Source organism: Pogoniulus pusillus, chromosome 38 (assembly GCF_015220805.1).
Source record: "Pogoniulus pusillus isolate bPogPus1 chromosome 38, bPogPus1.pri, whole genome shotgun sequence".
In the NCBI taxonomy this organism is placed as follows: Eukaryota; Metazoa; Chordata; class Aves; order Piciformes; family Lybiidae; genus Pogoniulus; species Pogoniulus pusillus.
The window spans coordinates 2,906,267-2,931,842 of record NC_087301.1 but is presented as its reverse complement, the minus strand read 5'-3'; the positions used below and the strand labels follow the sequence as shown (position 1 = coordinate 2,931,842).

The 25,576-nt window shown below is 50.5% G+C and overlaps 1 protein-coding gene across 2 annotated transcripts in view; it reads right to left on the bottom strand.

Annotated features, from left to right (window-relative positions):
* ETS1 (ETS proto-oncogene 1, transcription factor) overlaps positions 1–25,529 on the bottom strand; it is an 86,769-nt gene extending 61,240 nt beyond the window's left edge. Inside the window, exons 1-2 of one of the 2 annotated variants that reach the window (XM_064173196.1) lie at positions 25,453–25,529; positions 22,630–22,771 (exon numbers count right to left, since the gene is read on the bottom strand). In XM_064173196.1, coding sequence (XP_064029266.1) covers positions 22,630–22,771; positions 25,453–25,524 — 214 coding nt within the window. In that variant the 5' untranslated portion in view covers positions 25,525–25,529. Of the gene's footprint in view, positions 1–22,629; positions 22,772–25,452 lie in introns of those variants that run through there. The other variant, XM_064173195.1, reaches the window with a different exon arrangement.
* Positions 25,530–25,576: the final 47 nt, after the last annotated feature.

Here is a 25,576-nt window from a genome sequence, read left to right as displayed (position 1 = left end):
CATGGAAGCAGAGCTGTTAGGCAGCACGTACTGCATGTGCCCCTATACAGAAGACACTCGACGACCACCACAAAAGGGTTGGCTCCTCCATGACCCAGATGGTTGTGGTGGCCTCTGGGGTCCCCTCTCTGCTGTGTGCTGTAGGGCTGGAGTCACGGAAGGTTCCCATCCTCTGTGTTGCCTACACTAAAATCAAGTTTCTGTTCGCTGTGGAGACGCAGCCTTCAGCCCCGGGACATCGCTGCCACAATACCGTCCTCTGACTGCCCCCCGGGTGCCAGCAGAGGAAGCTGCCTCCGAGCCTATCTGACTCCTGCTCTCATTAACTTCCCAGTGGAGATGGCTCACAAAAGCATCTTTGTGGCCAGTTTAGGAGTCGGGGCTTCAGCACACACACACACATCCCAGCGTGGCTGCGAGGGAGTGACATGCCGGAGCTACCTCACTCAACCGTCTTGAGCATCTTCGAGTGCCTCCAGCTATTGGTTTCCCAGAGGTCTCATGCTGATTCGTAACCTGATTAGCTAATCTGGGCCCTGGGCAGTGTAATTCTGCCATGGAGTTCGTTGCTGGGGGTGCTGCCAGTCACTGGTTATCCTGCTGGAAGAACTGTCTGGATGGAAAACTCTGGTAAGCTCGTTCTGCAGCGCTGTTTGCTCTTGCTTCTTTCCCCCTCTCCTCCTCAAGTAACAGCACACAGCTCTTGGAAAACATCACCTGAAGATTTTTGCTGTTTCACTCCTGATATTTCCAACTCCTCTGAGCAGGCATGGATGAAACTCACCAAACTTCATCTGTAGGACCTCCCAAGTTTGCACAGATTTCTTGAGCAGCCTTCTCCACAGCAGAAGCAAATGCAGCCAGCTCAGCCTTAAGCAGCACACTTCTGCTTGTGACTTCAGCCTTGGCACTATTCACTCTTCCAGTATTTGAAAGGGCCTCCAGGAGAGCTGGAGAGGGACATTTTACAAAGGCAAGGAGGAATATGATAAGGGATAAAGTCTTCAAACTGGGAGAAGCTGGGCTGAGATGAGACATTAGGAAGAAATTCTTCCCCACAAGGGTGGTGAGGCACTGAAACAGGTTGCCCAGGGAAGCTGTGGAGACTCCAAGCCTGGAAGTGTTCCAATCCAGGTTGGATAGGGCAACCTGATCTAGTAGGAGGTGTCCTTACCCATAGCAAGTGGGGTAGAACTAAATGATCTTTAAGATCCCTTCCAAGCCATTCTGTGATACACTGATCTCCAGTGACTATTTCTGATGGTTCTTGAGATTCCTTTCCCTGGGACACAGGTGAGGGATTGCAAAGGAAAGGCAGAGGTGACAAAGCAGATCTGGACAGCTTGGCTGTGTTCACTGAGACTCGTCTGTGCTTTCACTCCTCCAGAAAAGCCACCACCACCAAAACAAAAAGGCCCACTGCTTCAACAAGTACTGGATAACAGCCACGTTTCCCTTTCATGAAGGTGACAGGAGCCACATAGCCACCTTCCAAAGAGCCAGGCCCAATGCAGCCCCAACCTCTGGTATGCAAATCCACAGTCCAAGGAATGGCAGCCACTAGAAAAACACAATTTGCACAGCTGAGTGGAAGTGCTCAGTGTAGGGAAATAAAACACTTGACTGCAGTGACCCCCAAGTTAATGCTGTGGCCAGGACAGAAAGGTTCAAGAAATGGATATTTAATTCCTGGTCCATATTTCCCCATGACCTCATACAAAGCTTTGTGCCTCCTTCTTCCTTGTCTAACGAAAAGACACAAGAGGATGAGAGCATCCATCAGAAGGAAAAGCTCAAAGGCTGGGTTTTCCCCAGGGAAAAGAACTGGGAAGCCTGCCTCTTGTAGCACAGAACCACGGGAGGCACAGACACTGGTCCAGAATCTAGTCCAAACCACTGTCCCACCGTGGCCATGAGATGACAGGGCTGTATAGAAGCAGAGAAGTGCTTTTGTTGAACTTATCTTTCAGATCATCCAGTCCAACCATTCTCTGACTCTGCCAAGCCTGGTGCTAAAACCCACATCCCTCAGCAGCACACCTCTGCAGCTTTTAAACCCCTCCAGGTTCGAGGATTCAACCAACTCCCCTGGCAGCCTGTTCCAGTGCTTGAGAACCCTTTCAGTCAAGAATTTTCTTCGGAAATCCAACTTAAACCTCCCCTGGAGCATCTTCAGGCCATTTCCTCTTATCCAATCATTTGCTCTTTGGGAGAAGACATCAACCCCCACCCGGCTCCAGTCTCCTTTCAGGGAGTTGCAGAGAGCCAGAAGGTTTCTCCTCAGCCTCTTTTTCTCCAGGATGGACTACCTCAGTTTCTTCATCTGGGTCCTCACCAGCCCTGTTCTTCAGACCCTTCACAAGCTTTGTTGCCCTTCTCTGGACCTGCTCTAGCCCTTTGCTGTCTTTCTTGCAGAGGGGCCCTAAACTATGGAGATAATTCAGCTATGGGCACATTCACTCCTTGCACACCATGCCCAAAGTAAGGGAATCACAGGATGGGACCCACATTAACAATCAAACCCCTAAACCTGCCCTCCCTAGGTAGGTTCTGCTAGTGAAACCCCCCCTCCAGCCCACCACATTGCTCTTGGGATGAAGGATTCGCCTGCATTAGGTGTTTCCAAGTGGAAAAACTCTCCCAGCGTCGGAAACCTCCTGGCTTGCAATTGTCTCTGCTTGGCAGCCCGACCCGCTGGTGGATAAAGGACAGGGAAATATTCCTCCCTACACGTGTTTGGGTTTTTCGGGGTGGTTTTCTTGGACGGTGATCCTGGCTCTGCAACAATGCCCGTCTTGTTCAGCCCTCGCTCCACAGAGCAGGCTTGAATAGATCTGTCTAAAATTATAAGCGGGCAGCCCCTGGGCTCTGGGAGATCACAGGCCACATGCTGGGGCTGAACAAAGCCTCTGCTATTTCCTAACAATTAGCCCAGCTAAAAGGACATCTATCTCCTTCCATTAGAGCCACCACGTGCCTCCCAGCCAGTCCATTGTAAAGCTAATTAAATAACACGCCTCTCTCCCCATGAGGGTCTCCTGATTAGTTCGCCTTGGTCCTAAACCCTCACTGGTGCAAATGGAGGAGAGGCAGCTGGGCAGCCTCCAGTGGGGCTATGGGCACCCAGATCAGCAGCAGGCTAAGGGAGGGGATCGTCCCTCTCTGCCTAGCTCCACTGAGACCCTGTCTAGAGTACTATATCCAGTTCTGGTGCCCCCAGAAGAAGAGCAGATCCAGAGGAGACCACGAAGGTGATCTGAGGGCTGGAGCATCGCCTCTGCTGGGGATGGGGTGAGACAACTGGGGCTGTTCAGCCTGGAGAAGAGAGTCACAGAATTAACCAGCTTGGACAAGATCTCTAAGATCATCGAGTCCAACCTATCAGCTAACCTTACTGATTAACTAAAGGGAAGGCTCTGTGGAGACCTTCTAGTGGTCTTCTAATACCTGCAGGTGGTCTAAAAAGACTTCTTACAAGGGCTCATAGTGACAGGACAAGGGGCAACGGCTTTGAGCTGCAAGAAAGGAGATTTAGACCAGATATTAAGAAGAAATTCTTTCCACTGAGGGTGGTGAGACACTGGCCCAGGTTGCCCAGGGAGGCTGTGGAGCACAGAATCACAGAACGTGATCAGAGATCAGAGATCACATTCTGTGTTTTTGTGCTCCACAACCTCCCTGGAGGTGTTCAAGGCCAGGTTGGATGAGACCTTGGGCGACCTGGGCTAGGGGAAGGTGTCCCTGGCCTTGATGGGGAATTGGAACCAAATGATCTTTAAGGTCCCAAACCAATCTATGATTCTATCATAGAATCAAGCAGGTTGGAAGAGAGGTCCGAGCTCAGCCAGTCCAACCTAGCACCCAGCCCTGCCCAACCAACCAGACCATGGCACTAAGTGCCCCAGCCAGGCTTGGCTGCAACACCTTCAGCCACGGCCACTCCACCACCTCCCTGGGCAGCTCATTCCAATGCCAATCACTCTCTCTGCCAACAACTTCCTCCTAACATCCAGCCTGAACCTGCCCTGGCACAACTTGAGTCTGTGTCCCCTTGTTCTGTTGCTGGGTGCCTGGCAGCAGAGCCCAACCCCAGCTGGCTACAGCCTCCCTGCAAGTAGTTGCAGACCACTTATTTCTTTTGTGTGTGTGTTAATCACCTTCAGAAAGCTGTCAATCAGAGAACTGGAGATGCAAGAGCCTTCACTACACCAACTGCTTTCCATCTCTATCCACTTCACCACCTGCAGCAAAAGTTGTGAACACAGCAGATTTATTGAGGATTTCTTAGTGTTTTTTTTTTAGCTGCTGGTGGTCAGAGGGAAGGAGCAGACATAAATATTATTTCTAAATATGATCCCAGTTGATGCAAAGCAGTTTGGGTTTATTTTTTATTTCATTTTTTTTTTTCACACACAGGTCTCATTGGGCTAAAATAGCCAAAAGAAAAATAAACAAGGAAAATGGTGTGGCATTTAACCTGCAGCTTTCTATTTTTGCATGTCTTAAAATGGGAAGAAATGTCAAAATGGAAAAAAAGTCAATTAAAAGTAGTCTGTTAACAAAGCCTCTTTGCACCCAGTTCAGTTCATCTCTTCAAGGAGCTTTCTGTGAGATGGTCTCACAGAAGCACAGAATCCTTTAGGCTAAGAAAGACCTCTCAGATCATCAAGTCCAACCCTTAACCCAGCACTGCCAGGTGACAGCTAAACCATAGAATCATAGAATCAAGCAGGTTGGAAGAGAGCTCCAAGCTCAGCCAGTCCAACCTCGCACCCAGCCCTGCCCAACCAACCAGACCATGGCACTAAGTGCCCCAGCCAGGCTTGGCTTCAACACCTCCAGGGATGATGGCTCCACTACCTCCCTGGGCAGCCCATTCCAAGGTCACACCTTCGGTGCTGTGTCCAGTTCTGGGCTCCTCAATCCAAGAGAGATGTTGAGGTGCTGGAAGGTGTTGAGAGAAGGGCAGCAAGGCTGGGGAGGGGCCTGGAGCACAGCCCTGTGAGGAGAGGCTGAGGGAGCTGGGGGTGTGCAGCCTGCAGCAGAGGAGGCTCAGGGCAGAGCTCATTGCTGTCTGCAGCTGCCTGCAGGGAGGCTGTGGCCAGGTGGGGTTGGGCTCTGCTGCCAGGCAGCCAACAACAGAAGAAGGGGACACAGCCTCAAACTGTGTCAGGACAGGTTCAGGCTGGATGTTAGGAGGAAGTTGTTGTCAGAGAGAGTGATTGGCATTGGAATGGGCTGCCCAGGGAGGTGGTGGAGTGGCTGTGGCTGGAGGTGTTGCAGCCAAGCCTGGCTGGAGCACTTAGTGCCATGGTCTGGTTGATTGGCCAGGGCTGGGTGCTAGGTTGGGCTGGCTGAGCTTGGAGCTCTCTTCCAACCTGCTTGGAGGATTCTATGATTCTATGATCATCTCTCCCTGGAGGAGGTTGACAAGTCTCTTCTACAGTGCCCCACACACTCCTGCTCAAGCCAAACATTGCTGGTGGCTTTTCTCTCCCTCTAACCATTCTGGCTCTTTGGGGTGAGTCAGATCTGTACCACCACGAGTGCACAGCCTCCCACAACAGCACAGAACTGCTAAATCATTCCAGATGTTCAACACCTTTTCTCACACGCTCCCAAGACCCGGAAGAAATACAGTTCCTTTCTGCCAAGTCTGAAGTCTAAGCTGTGAATATCCCCTTTGCCCCCTTTAAATCAATATTTCCCACCCTTGGCTATTTAAATCATTATTTTCACACCCAGAGAGCGTGGCTGGGATGCTGGCAGGGTGGGTCAACAGCCTAATAAGCTGATTTCCTGCAGACCTTCTGCTCCAGGCTTGGAACAGCTGAACCTGCTGCTGCACACGGAGCTCCATCCACCCAAGGGAAAGAGAAAGACTCCGTTCCTCAGCTCTTGTGGTGAGGAGACAGCAGGAGGAAGGACACAGAGGAGGAGGCAAAGCCTGGTTTTGTTCCAATGGGAACAAAAGCTTGCTCCTGTTTTCTAGCCCCACAAGCCACCTGTGCTGCTCACACCCATCCTGAGTAGCAGATGCTGTTGGAGTCTGGGTGGGAAAATCATAGAAACAAGGAATTATTTTGGTTGGAAAAGACCTTTCAGATCATTGAGTCCAACCATTTTCTGACTCTGCTAAAGCTGGGGCTAAACCATATCCCTCAGCACCACATCTGTGAGTCTTGACAAGCCCTTCAGGGACAGGGATTCAACCACTTCCCTGAGGAACCTGTTCTTATCTTTGAGAATCCTTTCAGGGCACATTTTTGTTTTCTAATGTCCAACCTAAATCTCCTCTGCTTCAACCTGAGATCATCTTCTCTTGTCCTATCATTTCTTATTTGGGAGAAAGGAGCAACCCCCACCTGGCTCCAGCTTCCTTTCAGGGAGTTGTAGAGAGCCAGAAGGTCACTCCTCAGCCCCCTTTTCTCCATGCTGATTGACCCAAATTCCCTCAGCTCCTCCTGACAAGACCTGTCCTCCAAGCCTGATCTCCAGGAACCTGGCCTTGTTGAACTTCATCCCACTGACCTCAGCTCACTGATCCAGCCTAGGCAGGTCCCTCTGTAGATCCTCCTACTCTCCAGCAGATCAACACTCTCTCCCAGCTTAGTGTCACCAGCAAAATGACTGAGGGTGCCTGAGCCCCTCGTTGAAGGCCTAGAAGGGGCTAACTGAAGAGCCAAGCCCAAAACACAGCTTTGCTGTGTCCTAGGGGCATGCTGCATAGCCCTTTGTCTGCTTTCAGACTCCAACAGCCAGGTCTGACTGCTTCATTCATCACAAACCTACTGAGAAGAGGAGCAAGAGCCAAGAAAAAGCTGTCTTGTACTAACTGCCTGCCTTCCCTCACCCACCTAGTGCCCTTGATCCCAAAGCTATGGGAATGGCTCCACAAGCCACTTGATTAATAAGAGCCTGGAGTGTGTGTGGGGAGGGGTTAGGGGGTGGAAAAAATCGTTTATATAACCTCATCTTCTCTAAACTTCCTAAGTGCTTCAGAAAGTGGCTGCCCTGGAAACCCAAACTGGAAACGAAAAATATTATCTCTTCCATTTATAAACATCCCTGGCACTAATGAAGTGAGGAGCAGCAGCAGCAGGGAGCTAGGGGAGGGGAGAGATGCACTTGGCAGACGTGGGAGAGCCTCCATAAAACTGGTTTGTTTCAGGTGGGTGTGGAGCAGAAAGTCCTCCCACCCTGGTGCAGGGCCACTGTGGCTGCAGCAAAGAGAGGCCCCCAGGGAGGGATGTCAGGCCACACCTTGAGTGCTGTGTCCAGTTCTGGGCTTCTCAATTCAAGAGAGGTGCTGAGATACTGGAAGATGCCCAGAGAAGGACAGCAAGGCTGGGGAGGGGTCTGGAATACAGCCCTGTGAGGAGAGGCTGAGGGAGCTGGGGGTGTGCAGCCTGCAGCAGAGGAGGCTCAGGGCAGAGCTCATGGCTGTCTGCAGCTCCCTGCACGGAGGCTGTAGCCAGGTTGGGCTCTGTTACCAGGCACCCAGGGACAGAACAAGGGGACACAGCCTCAAGCTGTGCCAGGGCAGGTTTAGGCTGGATGTTAGAAGGAAGTTGTCAGAGAGAGTGATTGACATTGGAATGGGCTGCCCAGGGAGGTGGTGGAGTGGCTGTGGCTGGAGGGGTTGCAGCCAAGCCTGGCTGGGGCACTTAGTGCCATGGTCTGGTTGGTTGGGCAGGGCTGGGTGCTAGGTTGGGCTGGCTGAGCTTGGAGCTCTCTTCCAACCTGCTTGAGTCTATGATCCCATGATTCAGAACAGAAGATGGATGGCTATGAAATTGTCTGCTGTGCTAAACACCGAGGCAGAGCCACAGCCTCCCTAGGTGTAAATGTTGGGGGGAAGGAAGGCAGAGAGACATGAATGAGGCAAGAGCAGATGGATGAAACACTGAAAAGCAATTTCATTGGCTTGAAGTCAGGGCTTGGATGAAGCATCTTGTGCTGAGGCAGGAAACAGGGAGTGAGGTGGGTTCTGACTGTCCACACGTTCTTTGTGGTACAAACTTCACAGACCAGGTTCCTTCTGCACATCTGTTTACTCCACTCTGGTCTACATAAATGCAAGAGTGGTCCAGAGGAAGCTCCTAGGCTCAAGCACTCTGTACCTCATAGACCCTCCTCACACATGTGTCCTCATAAGAGAGCCAGGAGAGGCATTCTGCAGAGTACTCCCACCTCCTTTGTAGAAAGGTTTGGGGTGGAAGGGACCTTGAAGACCATCTCATTCCAACCCCCTGACATGGGCAGGGACATCTCCTGCTAGATCAGGTTGCTCAAGGCCTCATCCAACCTGGCTGGGAGCACTTTGAGGCTTGGAGCCTCCACAACCTCTCTGGGCAACCTGTTCCAGTGCCTTAACACCCTTATGGGGAAAACATCTCCCTAACATCTCATTTCAATCAAGCTTCTTCCAGTTGGAAGGCATTGCCCTTGTCCTATCACTATATGTCTCTGCAAAAAGTCCTCCAGCTCTCCTGTAGCCCCCTTCAAATCCTGACAGGCTGTTCTGAGGTGTCCCCAGAGCCTTCTCTTCTCCAGGCTGAGGAACCCAAACTTCCTCAGCCTGTCCTGACAGGAGAGCTACTCCAGCCCTCTGACTATCTCGGTGGCCTCCTCAGGACCTGCTCTAACAGCTTCTCCCCTTTCTCTCCGTGTTGGCATTTCCCACAGAGATTTGTTTTTGCATCAACACGCAGAATGCTGAGTTTTGGCTGGAAGTGTTTGGATTCCCTTTTGACAAAATATTGATGCTTCCCACAGAACAATCTGTCACTTTTGGCAGCAAAAAGAAGAAAAGTGGGAAAAAAAGGAAAAAAAAGATGGATTTCATTTAGAGAAGGAAGAGAGGCTGACACCCAGGCTGCAGCTCGGCCCCAGTGGAAGGCAGAGAAGGCTACTGGGTTGCCTCTTTCTCCTGTCATTAGGATCACCATGAAGTGAAGAAGCTGCTTCTGCTTTGGTGTAATTGCTGTTTGCCTACATGGAAACACAACCAAAGCTGCTAGGAGAAGGGAGCATCTGGTCTGATGGGGTTAGGCACTAAGCAGATGCAAAGAAGGCTACTGGTAGAGAGGAGCTGAAGATGAGCCAGCAGTGTGCCCACGTGGGCAGCAGAGCCACTGACATCCTGGCCTGGCTTAGGAGCAGTGTGGCCAGTAGGACAAGGGAGGTTCTTCTGCCCCTCTGCTCAGCACTGCTCAGGCCATACCTTCAGTGCTGTGTCCAGTTCTGGGCTCCTCAATTCAAGAGAGATGTGGAGGTGCTGGAAGGTGCCCAGAGAAGGACAGCAAGGCTGGGGAGAGGCCTGGAGCACAGCCCTGTGAGAAGAGGCTGAGGGAGCTGGGGGTGTGCAGCCTGCAGCAGAGGAGGCTCAGGGCAGAGCTCATTGCTGTCTGCAGCTCCCTGGAGCTCTCTTCCAACCTGCTTGATTCTAAGAGGAGGAGAAAGTCTGGAGGGGTTTCACAGGAGAGGCAAAGAGCCCATGGCTGCAGCGTGGTGAAGATGCCAGTCTTATTTCTAGCACTACCTTCCATAATTATTCCTGCCTTTTGAGCCTGCAAAACTGGGTTGAAATCTCCCCAGTGTGGGCTCTGCTATGAGATGCCTGGAACTGACCAAATTAGAATTTTTCCATGAACAGTCTCCCGTGGGGAATCTTCTCCCTTTTTTTTTTTCTTTCCTTCTTTTTTTTTTCCCCTCTACTCTACCTCAATGCTGACATCAGCCTGGCCAAGACAAATGCCCTCTGGCCCCACTTGAACTTAGGATGTGGAGAGTGAATCATGCACACCAGGGGAGAAAGGCATTTCTGACTCCTGGAAAATAGTTGCTGATGAGTTAGGGGCAAGGAGTTTGGGCCAGCTCTTCTCAGAAATCAAACCTCCACTTTGCTTGAGCAGTTTCTTCACCTCCATCCCACAGAATCCCAGAACCTCAGAATGGTAGAGGTGAGATGGGACCTCTGAGGGTCATTTGGTCCAACCCTCCTGCTAAAGCAGGGGCACTCACAGCAGCTTGCCCAGGATCACAATGTCCAGGTGGGTTTGGAATCTCTCCAGAGAAGGAGGCTCCACAACCTCTCTGGGCAGCCTGCTCCAGGGTCAGGACCCTCACACCAAAGAACATCTAAGGGTTTTAAAGGCTAAATCCTGGCCTCAAACCCTAAACTGCCCTGGCAGGGTTGTGAAGGAAGAAAAACCACTGAAAGCTTCAGCCTTCTTTTCTCTAGGCTGAACACTTCCAGGTTCTCACCAGACCTCCAAACTCATCACCAGCTATGTTGCCCTTTTCTGGACCTCCTCCAGCATCTCAATCTCCTTCTTGGAGCGAAGGGGAATAAGTCTGCACACAAATCCTCTCCTCCATCCCAATCTTTTCCCGTCTCTCTCTCGAGTCATTTGGAGCCTACTTCAAACGGCTCCCATGGCTCTCTGCAGAGAATCCCTCATCTCAACACACACATGCAACTTCATGAGCCCTGCCTGCTGCCAGAGAGGCAACCTCCCTTCCCGGGAACCAGCTGCAGAGAGAGAAAACTCCAATTTCATCTGTTGTGACACAGCCAACAATTGACCCTCTGCAGCTCTTTCAAAGCCTATTGATACAAAAGCCCAGAGGGGAAGGTCCATCCGCTGGGATGTGTGAAACTCAGCACGTGTTCAGCAGCTTCAAGGGCTCAGCCATGCCAGCAGCTCTGTGTCATTAAAGACATCTCTATTGTGTGTGTGTGTGATGATATCAAGCACTCGTACACCACTGTTCTCCAGAGACTTCCAGCCACTTGCCTGACCTCAGTGAATTGAGCATCACTATACAATGTGCAATGAATTAATCATCTGCAACTCCAACGTGAGAAACTGCTGCACAGTGGCTCACAGGCAGCTTTTGGAATGATTTGGACATCTCATTCTAATGGAAGGCAGTGGAGTTCAGATGCCTAAAGACTTTCTGTGGAGTGATGTAGCCAAAGTTTTCCAAATCTCAGCTGTTAGGTCTCATCTAGATCCCAGAATCCCTGCATGGTGAGGGTTTAAAGTCAGCTCTAAGGATCACCTAGTCCAAACCTCCCACTAAAACAGAGGCACTTAGAGCAGGTTGCCCAGAATTGCAATGTCCAGGTGGGTTTAGAGTCTCTCCAGAGAAGAAGATTCCACCACCTCTCTGGGCAGCCTGCTCCAGGGCTCAGCACCCTCACACCAAAGAAGTTTTTCCTTATGTTTAAGTGAGACGTCCTGGGTTCTAATTTGTGCCTATTACTGCTTGTCCTATCACTCATCTCCTATATCTGCCCTTCTCAGTCCTGAGAAGGTTTCCTCTGTCAAAAGACCAAGCAAGCTAAGGAAGAGCCACCAGGATCTAGAGCTCTGGTGAATGAAACCACCCCATGCTCTGCAGATGTGTTGTACAGACCAGGAGCTTCACAAGGTCCTTTCAGACACTGATTGCTTCAAAGCAGGGATGAAGAAGAGAGATGCTAAGTGAGCATGGATCTTGTATCTCCCCCCCAAGAGCTCCAGACAAAATGAGAAACTTCACGTGCAGAAAACACACCACGTTTGAGAGAGCTCAGGCCTGGGTTTGCTTCCAAAAGAAGGAATCATTTCGATGCATGATTAGCAGCAAGGGCAGCTTGAGTTTATTTCTAGTCCAGAAAGTGAGCTGAGAGATGCAATCCCTCAGGGGGTTTTCAAGGAATATTTATCTTAATCCTGTCCTTACTCTTGCGTGGCTCTAAGCATATTTCTCCTTCCTGCTCTCCACTTCTCCAGCCTGCAGAAAGCTCTTTGAGCTGTGTGGGGCACAGGACAGCCCAACCCTGCTGGAGATGTCTCTGTCAGAAATCACAATTCAACAAAAAGACCATCCTAGACAGGCTGCCCCCCTCCCCAGCTGTCTGACAGCCTGGTTTCTCAGACTGAAGTGATGCAAATAGCTCAGATAAGGTTCAGATAAAGTATCTGAGCTCTCAAGGGCTTATCTGTACTGAACACCAGCTCCAGAAATTCTGAAATTTGCCCTGTGGGACTATCTCCACAGAGCCTGATTTCCATCTCAAGCCTCCACCTCCAGAGGCTGCAGAGGCAGCTACTGTTCAAATGCATTCTTGAGATAGAAGGCTGAGACGTGGCAGGTCTGCAGCTCCCCTCTCATGAGCTATCTGGGGATTTGCCTTCTGGAGGGAATGTCACAAGAGCTGGGCTGATGGCTCGAGGAACCGGTGACAGCACCTTTCACTGCCAGCCCTCTGGCTGTAACAGATGAGGGAAAACCTTCTTCAGCAGAGTCAGTGTCGAAGTAATCACTTTCCCTTGGCTACAAAGTGCTCTGTGTTAGCTTTTCCTTTCAGCTCTGTTCCCTCCCAGCAGCTGCTAGCAGAAGGCTTGTGGGAGAGAACTGCTTTAGGATGCTGCGCAAAGATGTCCATCACAGACAGTCTCAAGATGGACATCATGTGAAGATTTGAGGCTTCCAAAGCAGTCCTTGGAGCTGGGTGAAGAACTCACTCAGGCTTCTCCAAAAATCTCGGCCTGGCAAGGTGTAAGGGGAGTCAGCAGTCGTGGTGAGGAGCTCTGATCAAACAGACACAGGGTCACAGTGGGGGGCAACCTCTAATATCCATTTACAGTGATAAACATTTGTGCTGAGAGATGCTGTGAAACACAGAGAGCTGCAGTGCTCTCAAAACCTGGCGATGATCATCCATTTATAGCAGGCAACTCAGACTGTGAAAGGAGTCAGGGGAAGTCCAAGGCCAAGCTCAGAGAGGCAAATTGAAGCCTCTTTGTGAAGTTGCCCCTTGATATGTTGCTGGGCACCACTGAGAAGGGTCTGACCTCAACCTCTTGCTCTCTTAGGGCCTTTTACCTCTTGCTTTGCATTGAAGAGATCCCCTCTCAGGCTTCTCTTCTCCAAGCCAAACAGCCTCAGTGTTCTCAGCTTTTCCTCCTCACAGAGATGCTCCAGCCCCTCAGCATCCTCATGGCCTTCACTGGACTCTCTCCAGTAGTTCCTTGTCACTCTTTAACTGGGGAATCCAGGACTGGACCCAGGACTCCAGCTGTGGCCTGACTATGGCGGAGCAGAGGCGGGAGAAGAATCACCCTCAGCCTGCTAATCTCACTCTTCTTCATGCATCCCAGAGCCCATTGGAATTCTTGGCCCTGAGGACCAAGAGGTCCTGAGTACATTGCTGGCTCATGGGCAGCTTGCTGTTCACCATCACTCTCAAGCCCTTCTCTGCAGAGCTGCTTTCCAGCAAGACAACTCCATTACCTCACTTGGAACTACTCTGGAGGAGCATCAAGAGTCTCCCCCAACTCTTACAGCCAGATTCCATTTGCTGGATACTCTATGAACAGAGGAATAAAAACAGCAGGGAAGATCCTAGCCTGGATCAGGAGCAGTGTGGCCAGCAGGACAAAGGAGATTACTCTTCCCTTGTACTCAGCACTGCTCAGGCCACACCTTGAGTGCTGTGTCCAATTCTGGGCTACTCAATTCGAGACGTGGAGGTGCTGGAAGGTGTCGAGAGAAGGGCAGCAAGGCTGGGGAGGGGCCTGGAGTACAGCCCTGTGAGGAGAGGCTGAGGGAGCTGGGGGTGTGCAGCCTGCAGCAGAGGAGGCTCAGGGCAGAGCTCACTGCTGTCTACAACTACCTGCAGGGAGGCTGTAGCCAGGTGGGGTTGGGCTCTGCTGCCAGGCACCCAGCAACAGAACAAGGGGACACAGCCTCAAATTGTGCCAGGGCAGGTTCATGCTGGATGTTAGGAGGAAGTTGTTGTCAGAGAGAGTGATTGGCATTGGAATGGGCTGCCCAGGGAGGTGGTGGAGGGCCGTGCCTGGAGGTGTTGAAGCCAAGCCTGGCTGGGGCACTTAGTGCCATGGTCTGGTTGGTTGGGCAGGGCTGGGTGCTAGGTTGGGCTGACTGAGCTTGGAGCTCTCTTCCAACCTGCTTGGTTCTATGATTCCTCACCCCAAAGGCTTCCAACCAAACAATCAGTGATCTATTCACAGACTCATTGTGATTGGAAAAGACCTTTCAGATCGTTGAGTCCAACTCTACTAAGTCTGGTGCTGAACAACGTCCCTCAACACCACATCTCTGCCTTTTTTATACACCTAATGCAAATCTAGCAAGGCTAAAAAAAAGAAAGAGCCTGCTGAAAACAGCCCAAATCTTGCTGATTCAAGCAGAGAAAGATTTCCTCTCTGTAGAGGCAGAGTTCTCAAGCAAGAATAGCTAGGAAATTCTATAGGATGGCTCATAAACTAGAGCAAAAAAAATAACAGAGGCTTCATTTCCTCCTGACAAATTCCCAACAGCCCATTCCCAACGGGCCAGCATGCCAAAGGGCTGCTGAGGAACGCTGCCTCCCCTTGCACAGCGGCGCTTGGCCCCGGCTGAGCCCCGGGGCTGGGGGAGCAGGCGTGGGCAGCTCCCCAGCTGGGCTGCGCTGGCAGCAGCAGGGTTAACAGCGCCGGCGCCCTGGCCTGCAATGATTTCTGGTTTATTTCAGCGGGGGAAGTGTGTCCCGGCCTGATTAGCCCAATGGTTTCCTCTTTTCCCATAACCTCCAGACCCCCACGGCCTAAGTGTTTACTTTCTGAAATAAAAAATCTGCTAGTGTTTTTCTTCTTCTCTTTTTTTTTCCAGGGCATGTGTATTTTGGGAGGATTCGGGAGGGGGAGCGGGGGAAGAAAGTGGAGAGGGGGGAGCTGAATGGGATGCAAGGCTTGCATACACCTCCCTTCTTTTTCTCCCACCCCTCACCCCCCCCAGCTCCTTTCCAGCTGCAACCTCTGAGCTGAGACTTCTGGCTTCAATGTGAGAGAGAGAAAAATGTATTAATGAGAGAGTTCAGCCTCTTGCTTCAGCAGCTATAAACACACTGAACATCTGGAGGGAGAAAGAGGTGCTTCATGCTGCCAGCAGCTGAAAGAAATGGGCGTTTTCAGGGTCCCAGCCCCCTGTGCTCCCCACATCCCCTTCTCTCTGCCCTGGCATCACCCAGCCATCCAAGGCGATGGTCTCCAAGCCAGCACAGCAAAGCCCACTAATGTGTTGCTGCAAGAAGAGCTGCCCAAGTGCAGCCCAAACCCTCTGCTGCCCACTACCCCCTGTGGCAAGTGCTTGTGCAGGCAAAGGAGGTTGGGAAAGGCCAAAACAAAAGCAGCTGTGTTTTGTGTGGCCTGTCTATAGCAAGTGTTTGAGGTCATAAGGCAGACTCTTCCTCTGGAGAAAGAAACAGGTACATCCATCCCTACTCCCACATCAACCCAAAACATCTTCTGCAGTCATCCTCAAGGCATCACAGAAGCCCTCCTGCTTAGTCCCTTTCCTTCTTGACTCTGCATGGAGCTAATTCCTCCCCATGGCATATCAGAGTTGCCTGGTGCAGACTTTTCCCTCTTGCTGAGTTCTACTACCCCTCTTACACTTGAAGGCCTCAACAAATCCATAAGCATCATCCCAAAACCTAAGCAAATACCTTCCAGCTTTCATGCATGGCACCAGCACCCTCCTCAGAGCACAATTCCTCCCTCCATGGCATCTGATCTCCAGCTGACACCAGTCTAGGCTCAGTGGGAAAAGAACTTGGTACTCATTCTCTGGTAATGACCCAACACACAGAGAGCTCCACTGGGTTTGTCTTTGAGAGGCAACACAGGGATTTTTCCAGAGCGGGAAGGAAGCAAATGGAAAAGTGACAGCTTGGATTTTCATCATTCTGCTGCTCCAGTGCAAGTAAAACCTCTCCAAGTGCTGATTTGTAGCAGATTACAGTGGGAGAGGAGTAACAAAAGGAGCATCACTGGGTATCACAGTCACTTGTGTGTGATCCACACAAACCAGACACTGAGTCCAGCTCTTGAGCCTGAAGAGCAAACCAGCAACTGCTCAGCATCCTTCAGAAGGCCTTTGCCAAAGGGTCAGGAGAGTCTTAGACACCACAGGCAGCCTATGGCTCTTCAACTCGTTCACAAGGCACAGAGGGATCTTTTCTTTCCATCAACAGTCTGAGCTAAGTGCTCTTAATGGGGAAGATGAAGTGTGTCCTTCCACAGACACAGAGCACCCAAGTCCAGCAGGTACAACACACTTTTAACTGGAGCTGTGGAAACACCCAAAGGCTGCCACAAAGAAGAAAGGGCAAAGAAAATCCCATTCCAAGCAATAAATGATGTCAGACCTCACAACTTGAGAGGAGCTGTGCTACCTGGGATGCAAAAGCCCAGCAGAAAGGGCCTATTCATCCCTTGGTTCAGAGTGAAGAGCCAAGGAGGTCTGCAGATCTGCAGGAAGAACCAGCAGCAGGTTGGGAGGAGGCAGAATACTGTGCAGAGATTTGTTGCAAATGAGCCAGCATCCATCACCTCAGCTCTTGCTCATCCTTCCCTGTGCTGTCTCACCCCTTTATTTCTCTTCCTGTTCTGTTTCCCTCCACCTTCCTTGCCTGCTCATCATTTTAAGGAAGGAGAGGACAAACTGGCTTGTCCAGAACTGCCTGAGAAGTCCTGCTAAGTCTGGAGCCACAAGCAGATGTGCATGCCCTGTGAAGACGCCCATTCATCTCTGTGGAGAGCTTGCGGGGGAGGCAGCAGCAGCACAGGGGAGGGGGGAAGTGCTGGAGGAGGCTGAGAAAAGGAAAGAGGCTGCAGTTAAAAATAGGATAAAAGGACATGGAAAAAAAAGGCAGATTTTTTTTTTGTTGTTGTTAAAAAAAAACCCAAAAACCAACAAGCTTCACTCGGAAAATGTGCTGCAGCTGGAGAAGACATCGGGCTGAGCCCGGTCAGCTTTCACCTTCCCCCCTCCCTGCTCTCCCCTCCTACCCTAGCTCCCTTCCTCTGAGCGTGGGGCCTGGAAGACAGCCCAGAAACCTTTCACAGAGAGCTTTCCTCTGGAGATCTCCACCAGGGAAAGAGCAGGGCTTGTGGAGAAGGAGGGAGCAACGTGTGGAAAAGCAGGGAGAGTTCTCCATGGATGCATGGGGTCCCTGGGGGACTCCTGCCTGAAGTCCAGACTGAACTGAGAGCTGGGCTCAAAGGAAAATCACAGCCAGACTTGGCAGGGTTGGGCCAAAGGAGCAGCATCCCGTGCCTGCCTGCACAGTGCAATGTGTTGTTCCAGCTGCAAGGGCTTTGCTTTCCTGCAGGGATCTGATATCCACGAAGCACCAAGGGGCTGGATGAAGATTTGCTGCATTAGGGACGTGCCAGTCCCAAAGCTAATAAACCACAACTATTGTCTGGAGAGAGGTGGCACCGAGATAACCTGGCCAGACAGTACCAACCACAGAGTGGGTAAGGATGCTCTCTGCACCATGCTCCCCCACAGCACCAGCCTGAATCACACTGGGTATTAGGGATCATAAAATCAGAGAGGCAAAAACGGTAGGAGTCGGAAGGGATGTCTGGAGATCATCAAATCCAACACCCCTGTCAAAGCAGGGTCACCTAAGGCAGGTCACACAGGAACTCCTCCAGGTGTGTTTTGAAAGTCTCCAGAGAAGGAGACTCCACAACCTCTCTGGGCAACCTGCTTCAGGGCTCCAACACCCTCCCAGAGGAAGAAGTTTCTCCTCATGTTGAGGTGGATCTTCCTGTGCTCCAGCTTGTACCTATTGATCCTTGTCCTATCATTGGGTACCACCAAAAAGAGCCTGACACCTTCATCTTGACACCCACCCTTCAGCTCCTTACAAACATTAATGAAAGCCCCTCTCAACCTTTTCATCTCAAGACTAAACAGCCCCAGGCCTCTTGGTTGTTCCTCATAGGGATGAGCCTACAGTGATGCCTCTAATTTGTGAGTCAATCAGCACAAGAAGCCTGACCAAACTCAGCAGGACTGCCTCGGAAGCACAGTCAGAACCACAGCTCTGATTTCTCCTGTAGAAAAGTCTTTCATTTCATTTTTAGCCTTGTAAAATCCCAAAGCAAATCCCATTTGCCTCAATGAAAACAGGATTCCTCCTCCAAACACTCCTGTTATACCCAGAAGGGAGCACCTTCAGTCCAAATGTGCTAATTCAGCCCAGCAGTTGTAGAAACTCCTTCATTTTGTTCCTCACTTGCCACTGACAACAGTTTTATCTCCCCTATCACTAAGGAAAACAAACCCATTCAGAGTGGAAGATGTTGTCAGAGTGGCCTTGGCTCAAAAAGGCAGTGCTGTGTCTGTGCTGAAATTGTATCACCACCATCACATCTTTTCCTCCACTCCAGTGTTATGCTTATCAACCCAAAAAACCATTACCAGAGGGGTAATGTCAGGATACTTTTACCTTATGAATTAAACATACGGCACTAAGTGTGGCTTTCAGCATCCTTTCAGCAGCTCTGCTGCTTTGGGCAGACACATGGCACCCTTAATTTTGGGCTGCCAGATGGTTCAGCTAAGGTGCCTTTGCATTCCTGTTCCCACCTGTCCAAGCAGCAGAGAAAAGCATTTCATAACGAGGCAGCAGCTCCTTTAGAATCACAGAATCATTCCAGTTGGGAAAGACTCGTGAGCTCATTAGGTCCAACCATCAGATCTGCTCTACCAAGTGCACCACTAAGCACCACATTTAAACTACCTTTAAACGCCTCCAGGGATGGTGACCCAACCACCTCTCTGGGCAGCCTGTTCCAATGCCTGACCACTCTTGCAGTGAAAAACTGCTTCCTAAGGCCCAGCCTAAACTGACCCTGCTGCAGCTTGAGGCCTTTCCCTCTTGTTCTGATAGTCTATGAGACGAGACCAGCACCTACCTCTCTATTTTGTCTATATCATTTCTACCTTTCTGGGGTGGAAATTTGGTCCACCTTTGCTTGTTGTGGACCCAGTTTAAATTGGTTCTCTGGGGAATAATAATCCCAACACATCTGCAGCACAGATTGTGGCAGCAAACTAGCAAATAAAAGTGACTCTCTGTCATTAATGGAGCGAAACTGGAGATGGGGAGGTTCAGCCTGGACGTGAGGAGGAAGATTTACACTGTGGAAGTGGTGAGAGCCTAGAATGGGTTGCCCAGGGAGGCGGTTGAGGCTCCATCCCTGGAGGTGTTTAAGGCCAGACTGGATGAGGCTGTGGGCAGCCTGATTTAGGGTAGGATATCCCTGCCTATGGCAGGGGGATTGGCACTGGCTGCTCCTTGTGGTCCCTTCCAACCCTGCCTGATTCTATGATTCTTTTCCAAGCTCCCAAGAACACCACCACTCCTCCTTGTCTTTATCAAGAAGCTAAATCCACATTAAGCTTTCCTTTAGCCCTATCACTGAATAATCTTATCAGACTTCAAGCACAAGGTAAATAAACTCACCCAAGCTTCAAAGGCCCAAATATCTTCTTTAAAGGCAAAGCAGCTCTAAAACCGGTAGAAACGTTGTGGGTTTCTATTGCAAGGGGATATATTCACACTTGCATTTTCCTTGTTGACTTGTCTCTTTCACCAACACCAAGACCATGAAAACCAAAATAGCCTCCAGCACCGCAGAAGAATAGATGACAAATGTTTTTAATAGGCACCCAAGACACAAAGGAGAAATGAAAGACCGTTCCTAGCAGTCTATACAAATGAGAGTTTCCTCCCTTTTAAAATTAGAAACGGTTCTAGACTGAGCAAACAGCAGCATGAAAAAAGAAATCAGAGAAAGAGTACTTTGCCTTCCCACAGGAAGAGCTCAAAAGTGATTCTTAAGTATTGCAAGAGAATCAAGAGACCTGTCCTACCCTTCCCAATATACCTAAAGTTTGACCAAAACCTGTTACAGACAACAACATCTGTTCATATATATGAGTGCTGTGTTCAGTTCTGGGCCCCCCAGTTTAGGAGGGACATTGAGATGCTTGAGCGTGTCCAGAGAGGGGCGACGAGGCTGGGGAGAGGCCTTGAGCACAGCCCTGCGAGGAGAGGCTGAGGGAGCTGGGATTGGTTAGCCTGGAGAAGAGGAGGCTCAGGGGAGACTTTATTGCTGTCTACACCTACCTGAGGGGAGGTTGTAGCCAGGAGGAGGTTGCTCTCTTCTCTCAGGTGGCCAGCACCAGAAGGAGAGGACACAGCCTCAGGCTGCGCCAGGGGAAATTTAGGCTGGAGGTGAGGAGAAAGTTCTTCCCTGAGAGAGTCATTGGACACTGGAATGGGCTGCCCGGGGAGGTGGTGGAGTCGCCGTCCCTGGAGCTGTTCAAGGCAGGACTGGACGTGGCACTTGGTGCCATGGTCTGGCCTTGAGCTCTGTGCTAAAGGGTTGGACTTGGTGATCTATGGGGTCTCTATATATATAGTTTACAGAGGTTTGAACCAGGCTCCAGCCTCTGCAACAAGGAATTTCACATACCCAGCAGGGGGTAATGCAGATCTGGGTTGCAGATATGTTGGTCCCTGGAGAGAGCACTTTCACAGAAAAGAGGAGAGGGTAGGGGAAAATGAGAAACCAACTGAAAGGAAAAAAAATAACCCAAAACACAAAACAAATCAGCACAAAGAAAACTTTCCAGGCACAGATTTGTTAAACGTTTGAGTGAATCCAAATGCTAAGAGGGCAGATTTCATCAGAGCAGGGTTGACATCATGCTGAGAGAGGTCACCCACAGGAGTTGAGCAAATAGCTGAAATAAGAAGGGCTGGGAATATGCAGCAGAGCTCTGCTCCAGCCGCAGGCAGGGTGCTCTGTGTCCATCTCCTGCTCACACACAAGTGCTCACCAAAGGGAGCAAGCAGAAGGAAAAAAAATAAACCCCAGTCCAAATGCCTGAATGTTTGCCAAGGAGAGATTTCAAACTGCACATTTGACCACAACAGTTCTGCTGGTTCTGCTGAACTCTTTAGCCACAGAAAGTCTCTAAACATCAGGGCTTTTGCCCTCCCAAGGGGCCAATGTGCATAACTAACGAGCCGGGAACAAGTCACAGAAGACCAGCACATGCCATGCAAAAGCTTAGGTGGGATTTAAGTGCTTCATGATAGGCTTATGTGGGACTTAAGTGAAACATAAACTTCATATTGGCCCTTTGCAAAGGTCACATTCGTGCAACTCGAGCTCTTTCGCTTAGTTCCTGTGGTTGGCTTCTACCACAGCGTACCTGAGCCTTCTCGCCTGCCTCAGCACCGCCAGGCTGGTGGGTTGTTTTTGCTGATGCCTCATCACCCATCCCATAGGCAGGAGGACCAACTGCCCGTCCAATATCTGTGCTGCCAGTTGGTTATACAAGAAGGAGCTCAAAGTGCAAGCTCAGCTTGAAGATTCACGGGTTGAACAACGTGCGGGGCAAGAATTAGTCACCGGCAGCTTTGCAACGGCTGTGAGATTCGGCATGCCTTAGAGGAGGTGAGAAGCCAGGCCACGCTGGTGAACTGCTGGAGCTGTGCAGCACGTTGCAACCATGCAGCCCTGACAGCTCAGTGTGACACATCTCCAGCTGTGGTTAACTGAGCACCATGCCACCGTGCTCCTGAGAAACAGGGCAGTGAGCTACAGGAGCAAGAATCATAGAATGGTTTAGGTTGGAAGGGATCTCAAAGCTCAGCCAGTTTTAAACCTCCCTTGCCATAGGCAGGGACACTTCCCACTAGAAAAGGTTGCTCAAGGGCTCATCCAACCTGGCCTTGAACACCTCCAGGGATGGTGCCTCCACCACTTCCCTGGGCAGCCCAATCCAATGCCAATCACTCTCTCTGCCAACAGCTTCCTCCTAACATCCAGCCTAGACTTTCCCTGGCACAACTTGAGACTGTGTCCCCTTGTTCTGTTGCTGGTTGCCTGGGAGAAGAGGCCACCCCCACCTGTCTACAATGTCCCTTCAGGTAGCTGCAGACAGCAATGAGCTCTGCCCTGAGCCTCCTCTGCTGCAGGCTGCACACCCCCAGCTCCCTCAGCCTCTCCTCACAGGGCTGTGCTCCAGGCCCCTCCCCAGCCTTGCTGCCCTTCTCTCAACACCTTCCAGCACCTCTTGATGCTCCAATGAAATGATGTTAACTCATCCATTGTAGCCATTATATGGCCTACCCTTAGAATGTTCACCTTTCCACTCAGAGCTTCTACTTCTAAGCTTCTCTGTTCTGACTGTTTTTTGTGTCTGAGCTAGAAATCAGCTCAAACAGCCACAGAGATCCCTGACAGCCAAGCAGAACTGGTACCAACATGGTGATGCTGTGGTAGGTGCCTTATGGTTGCATTAAGGGTAAAACACCCCAATAAATTAGGTCAAGCCTGGGTCAGAAGGTGAGTATGAGAGGAAGAGAACAAGGAAGACACTCTGGATACACCTCATCCATTGTAGCCATTGTATGGCCTACCCTTAGAATGTTCACCTTTCCCCTCAGAGCTTCTAAGCCTCTCTGTTCTGACTGTTTTTTGTGTCCGAGCTAGAAATCAGCTCAAACAGCCACAGAGACCCCTGACAGCCAAGCAGAACTGGTACCAACATGGTGATGCTGTGGTAGGTGCCTTAAGGGTAAAACACCCCAATAAATCAGGCCAAGACTGCTCAGAAAGCGAGTATGAGAGGAAGAGAACAAGAGGCACACTCTGAGCAGCAGACAAGAGCATGGTGGTGCCTCAAGGCTCTTCTTTCCCCCCAGACACATTGCATCCTGCCTCACAAATCCACCCCAAAACGGTGTCCTACCTGTGCCGTAGTGCTCCAGGCCCGTGGGCACTTCTTGTGTGGCTGGTTCATCCCAGACTGGGCAGCACGTCCTCAGCTGGCAGCAGGCAGACTGAAAGGCACAGGTCACCCAGGGGTCCTGGCAGGGACCGGCAGCACCTTGCTTCTGAGAGCAGGAGAGGGAAGAGTGTCAGGGGAGTGGCACTACAAAATGGCTGCCCCTGTGAGGCAGCAGAGCACCTTGCCACCCCAAAACAGGGCCAAAAGCCCGGGGTGGCTGGGTTTGATCAGACAAAAGAGTGCACCCTCAGCTGGCAGCAGGCAGACTGAAAGGCACAGGTCACCCAGGGGTCCTGGCAGGGACCGGCAGCACCTTGCTTCTGAGAGCAGGAGAGGGAAGAGTGTCAGGGGAGTGGCACTACAAAATGGCTGCCCCTGTGAGGTGGCAGAGCACCTTGCCACCCCAAAACAGGGCCAAAAGCCCGGGGTGGCTGGGTTTGATCAGACAAAAGAGTGCCACCTGAGCTCCCCCGGCTGGGGGCGCCTTGCTGAGGCCGAAAGAGCCCTTTTTAAATCGAAGAGGAGGCACAAAAGGCAGAGCCACAGCTCAGCAAGATGGCTGCGGGGAGGGAGCTCCCCTCAGGGCCAGCTGTGGGAGGGCATCCCCCGTCAGAGGGGAGTTCTTTCAAGCCTCTCAAGCCAGAGCTGCTCTTTTTTGGCAAAATGTCCTGCATTGCCCCAAAAATTGAGGTGAGAGGGAGGCTGTGAGGGGATGGAGGGGCCCAGGGCCCTGCTCTGGTCACAGCCCTGGCACGGTGGGGGGGGGGGGGCCCAGGCTGGTTGCTGCTGGTGGTGGTTCTGCTCTGGCAGACCTCTGAGGCCTGATGGCTCCGCTCGGGGTCACAGCTTCACCACACCTCGGCCCTTCCGCCCCGGCCAGCACTGCCTCGGCCACTTCTCTGAACCAGCCTCTGAATTCTCTAAGGAAGGATCCAATTCCTCTGCATTGGGGCCTGAATTCTCTGAACTGGGGTCTCAGTTCTCTAAACGAGGGTCTGAATTCTCTAAGGATCCAATTCCTCTGCATTGGGGTCTCAATTCTCTAAGGATCCAATTCCTCTATATTGGGGTCTGAATTCTCTGAATTGGGGTCTCAATTCTCTAAATGAGGGTGTGAATTCTCTAAGGATCCAATTCCTCTGAATTGGGGTCTGAATTCTCTACATTGGGGTCTCAGTTCTCTGAATTGGGGTCTGAATTCTCTACATTGGGGTCTCAGTTCTCTAAGGATCAAATTTCTCTATATTAGGGTCTGAATTCTCTAAGTAAGGATCCAATTCCTCTAAATTGGAGTCTGAATTCTCTAAATTGGAGTCTGAATTCTCTAAGTAAGGATCCAATTCCTCTGAATTGGGCTCTGAATTCTCTACATTGGGGTCTCAGTTCTCTAAATTGGAGTCTGAATTCTCTAAATTGGAGTCTGAATTCTCTAAGGATCCAATTCCTCTGAATTGGGCTCTGAATTCTCTACATTGGGGTCTCAATTCCCTAAGGATCAAATTTCTCTATATTAGGGTCTGAATTCTCTAAATTGGAGTCTGAATTCTCTAAGGATCCAAATCCTCTAAATTGGGGCCTGAGTTCTCTAAGTAAGGATCCAACTTCTCTAAAATAGGATCTGAATTCTCTAAGGATCCAATTACTCTAAATTAGGGTCTGAATGCTCTAAATTAGGGTCTGGTTTCTTTAAATAAGAGTTGATTTCTCTGGATTAGGGTCTGAATTCTCTAAATTAGGGTCTGAATTCTCTAAGTAAGGATCCAATTTCTCTAAATTGGGGTCTGAATTCTCTAACTTAGGGTCTGGTTTCTTTAAATAAGGGTTGATTTATCTGGATTAGAGTCTGAATTCTCTAAATTAGGGTCTGAATTCTCTAAGGATCCAATTTCTCTAAATTGGGTCTGAATTCTCTTAGTAAGGATCCAGTTTCTCTAAATCAGGGTCTGAATTCTCTAAGTTAGGGTCTGAATTCTCTAAAGTGGGGTGTCATTTCTTTAAACAAGGGTTGATTTCTCTAAATAAAAGTTGTTTTTTCTAGATTATCCTCTGAATTCTTTAAATTGGGATCTGAGTCCTCTAAATCAGGATCTGAATTTTCTACATTAGGGTCTGATTCCTCTATATTAGGGTCTGAATTCTCTAAACAGGGGTCTGATTCCTCTAAACTGAGGTCTGAATTCTCTAAGTAAGGATCCTATTTCTCTAAATTAGGGTCTGAAGGATCTGATTTCTCTAAATTAGGGCCTGGCTTCTTTAAATTAGGGTCTGAATCCTCTAAATTAGGGCCAAAGCACTGTCAAACCTGACCCACAGCTGCTGGCCTGAGCACACCCAAGTTGCCACTCTCACATCTCTTACGCATGACTACGCATCGACTGTGTGGACAGAAAGGAGATGATTCAGGAGTGAGAGCATCAAAGCTGTCCACAAATTGCTGAAAACAAATCCAACCAAAGCACCACCAAATGGCTTCCAGAGTGCTGATCCCACTGCACTCATCCCCAGCAGGTGAAGGTCACCAGGAGGAGCAGAGGCCCCGGGACAATGGTTTCCCTAGCAGTCCTCCTCCCAGCACAAGCGCAGGAAATCCGAGGCAGCGATCCTGTTTCCAGGGGAGGTTTGCAAGCTCGAGGGGTTCAGATAAGCGCTGGGTAAACACTCAGCACTCCAACACTGCTCTGAGCTGTGTGAAACCTTGGATGAGATTTAGGGGTTGACATCACAGGCTGGTAAAAATCACAGCAAGCAAAGGGGACAGGAGAATAACCCCAAATCCTTTCTTACCATCAGTCCCGGGTGAGGCAAAGGATAAGGAGCTGTGCTGCCGATGGTTGTGTCCATGTAGTAACTCATCATCTCTGAGGTGCCTGCAGAAATAGAGCTGGACATTAGCTACCCTGCTGCAGGA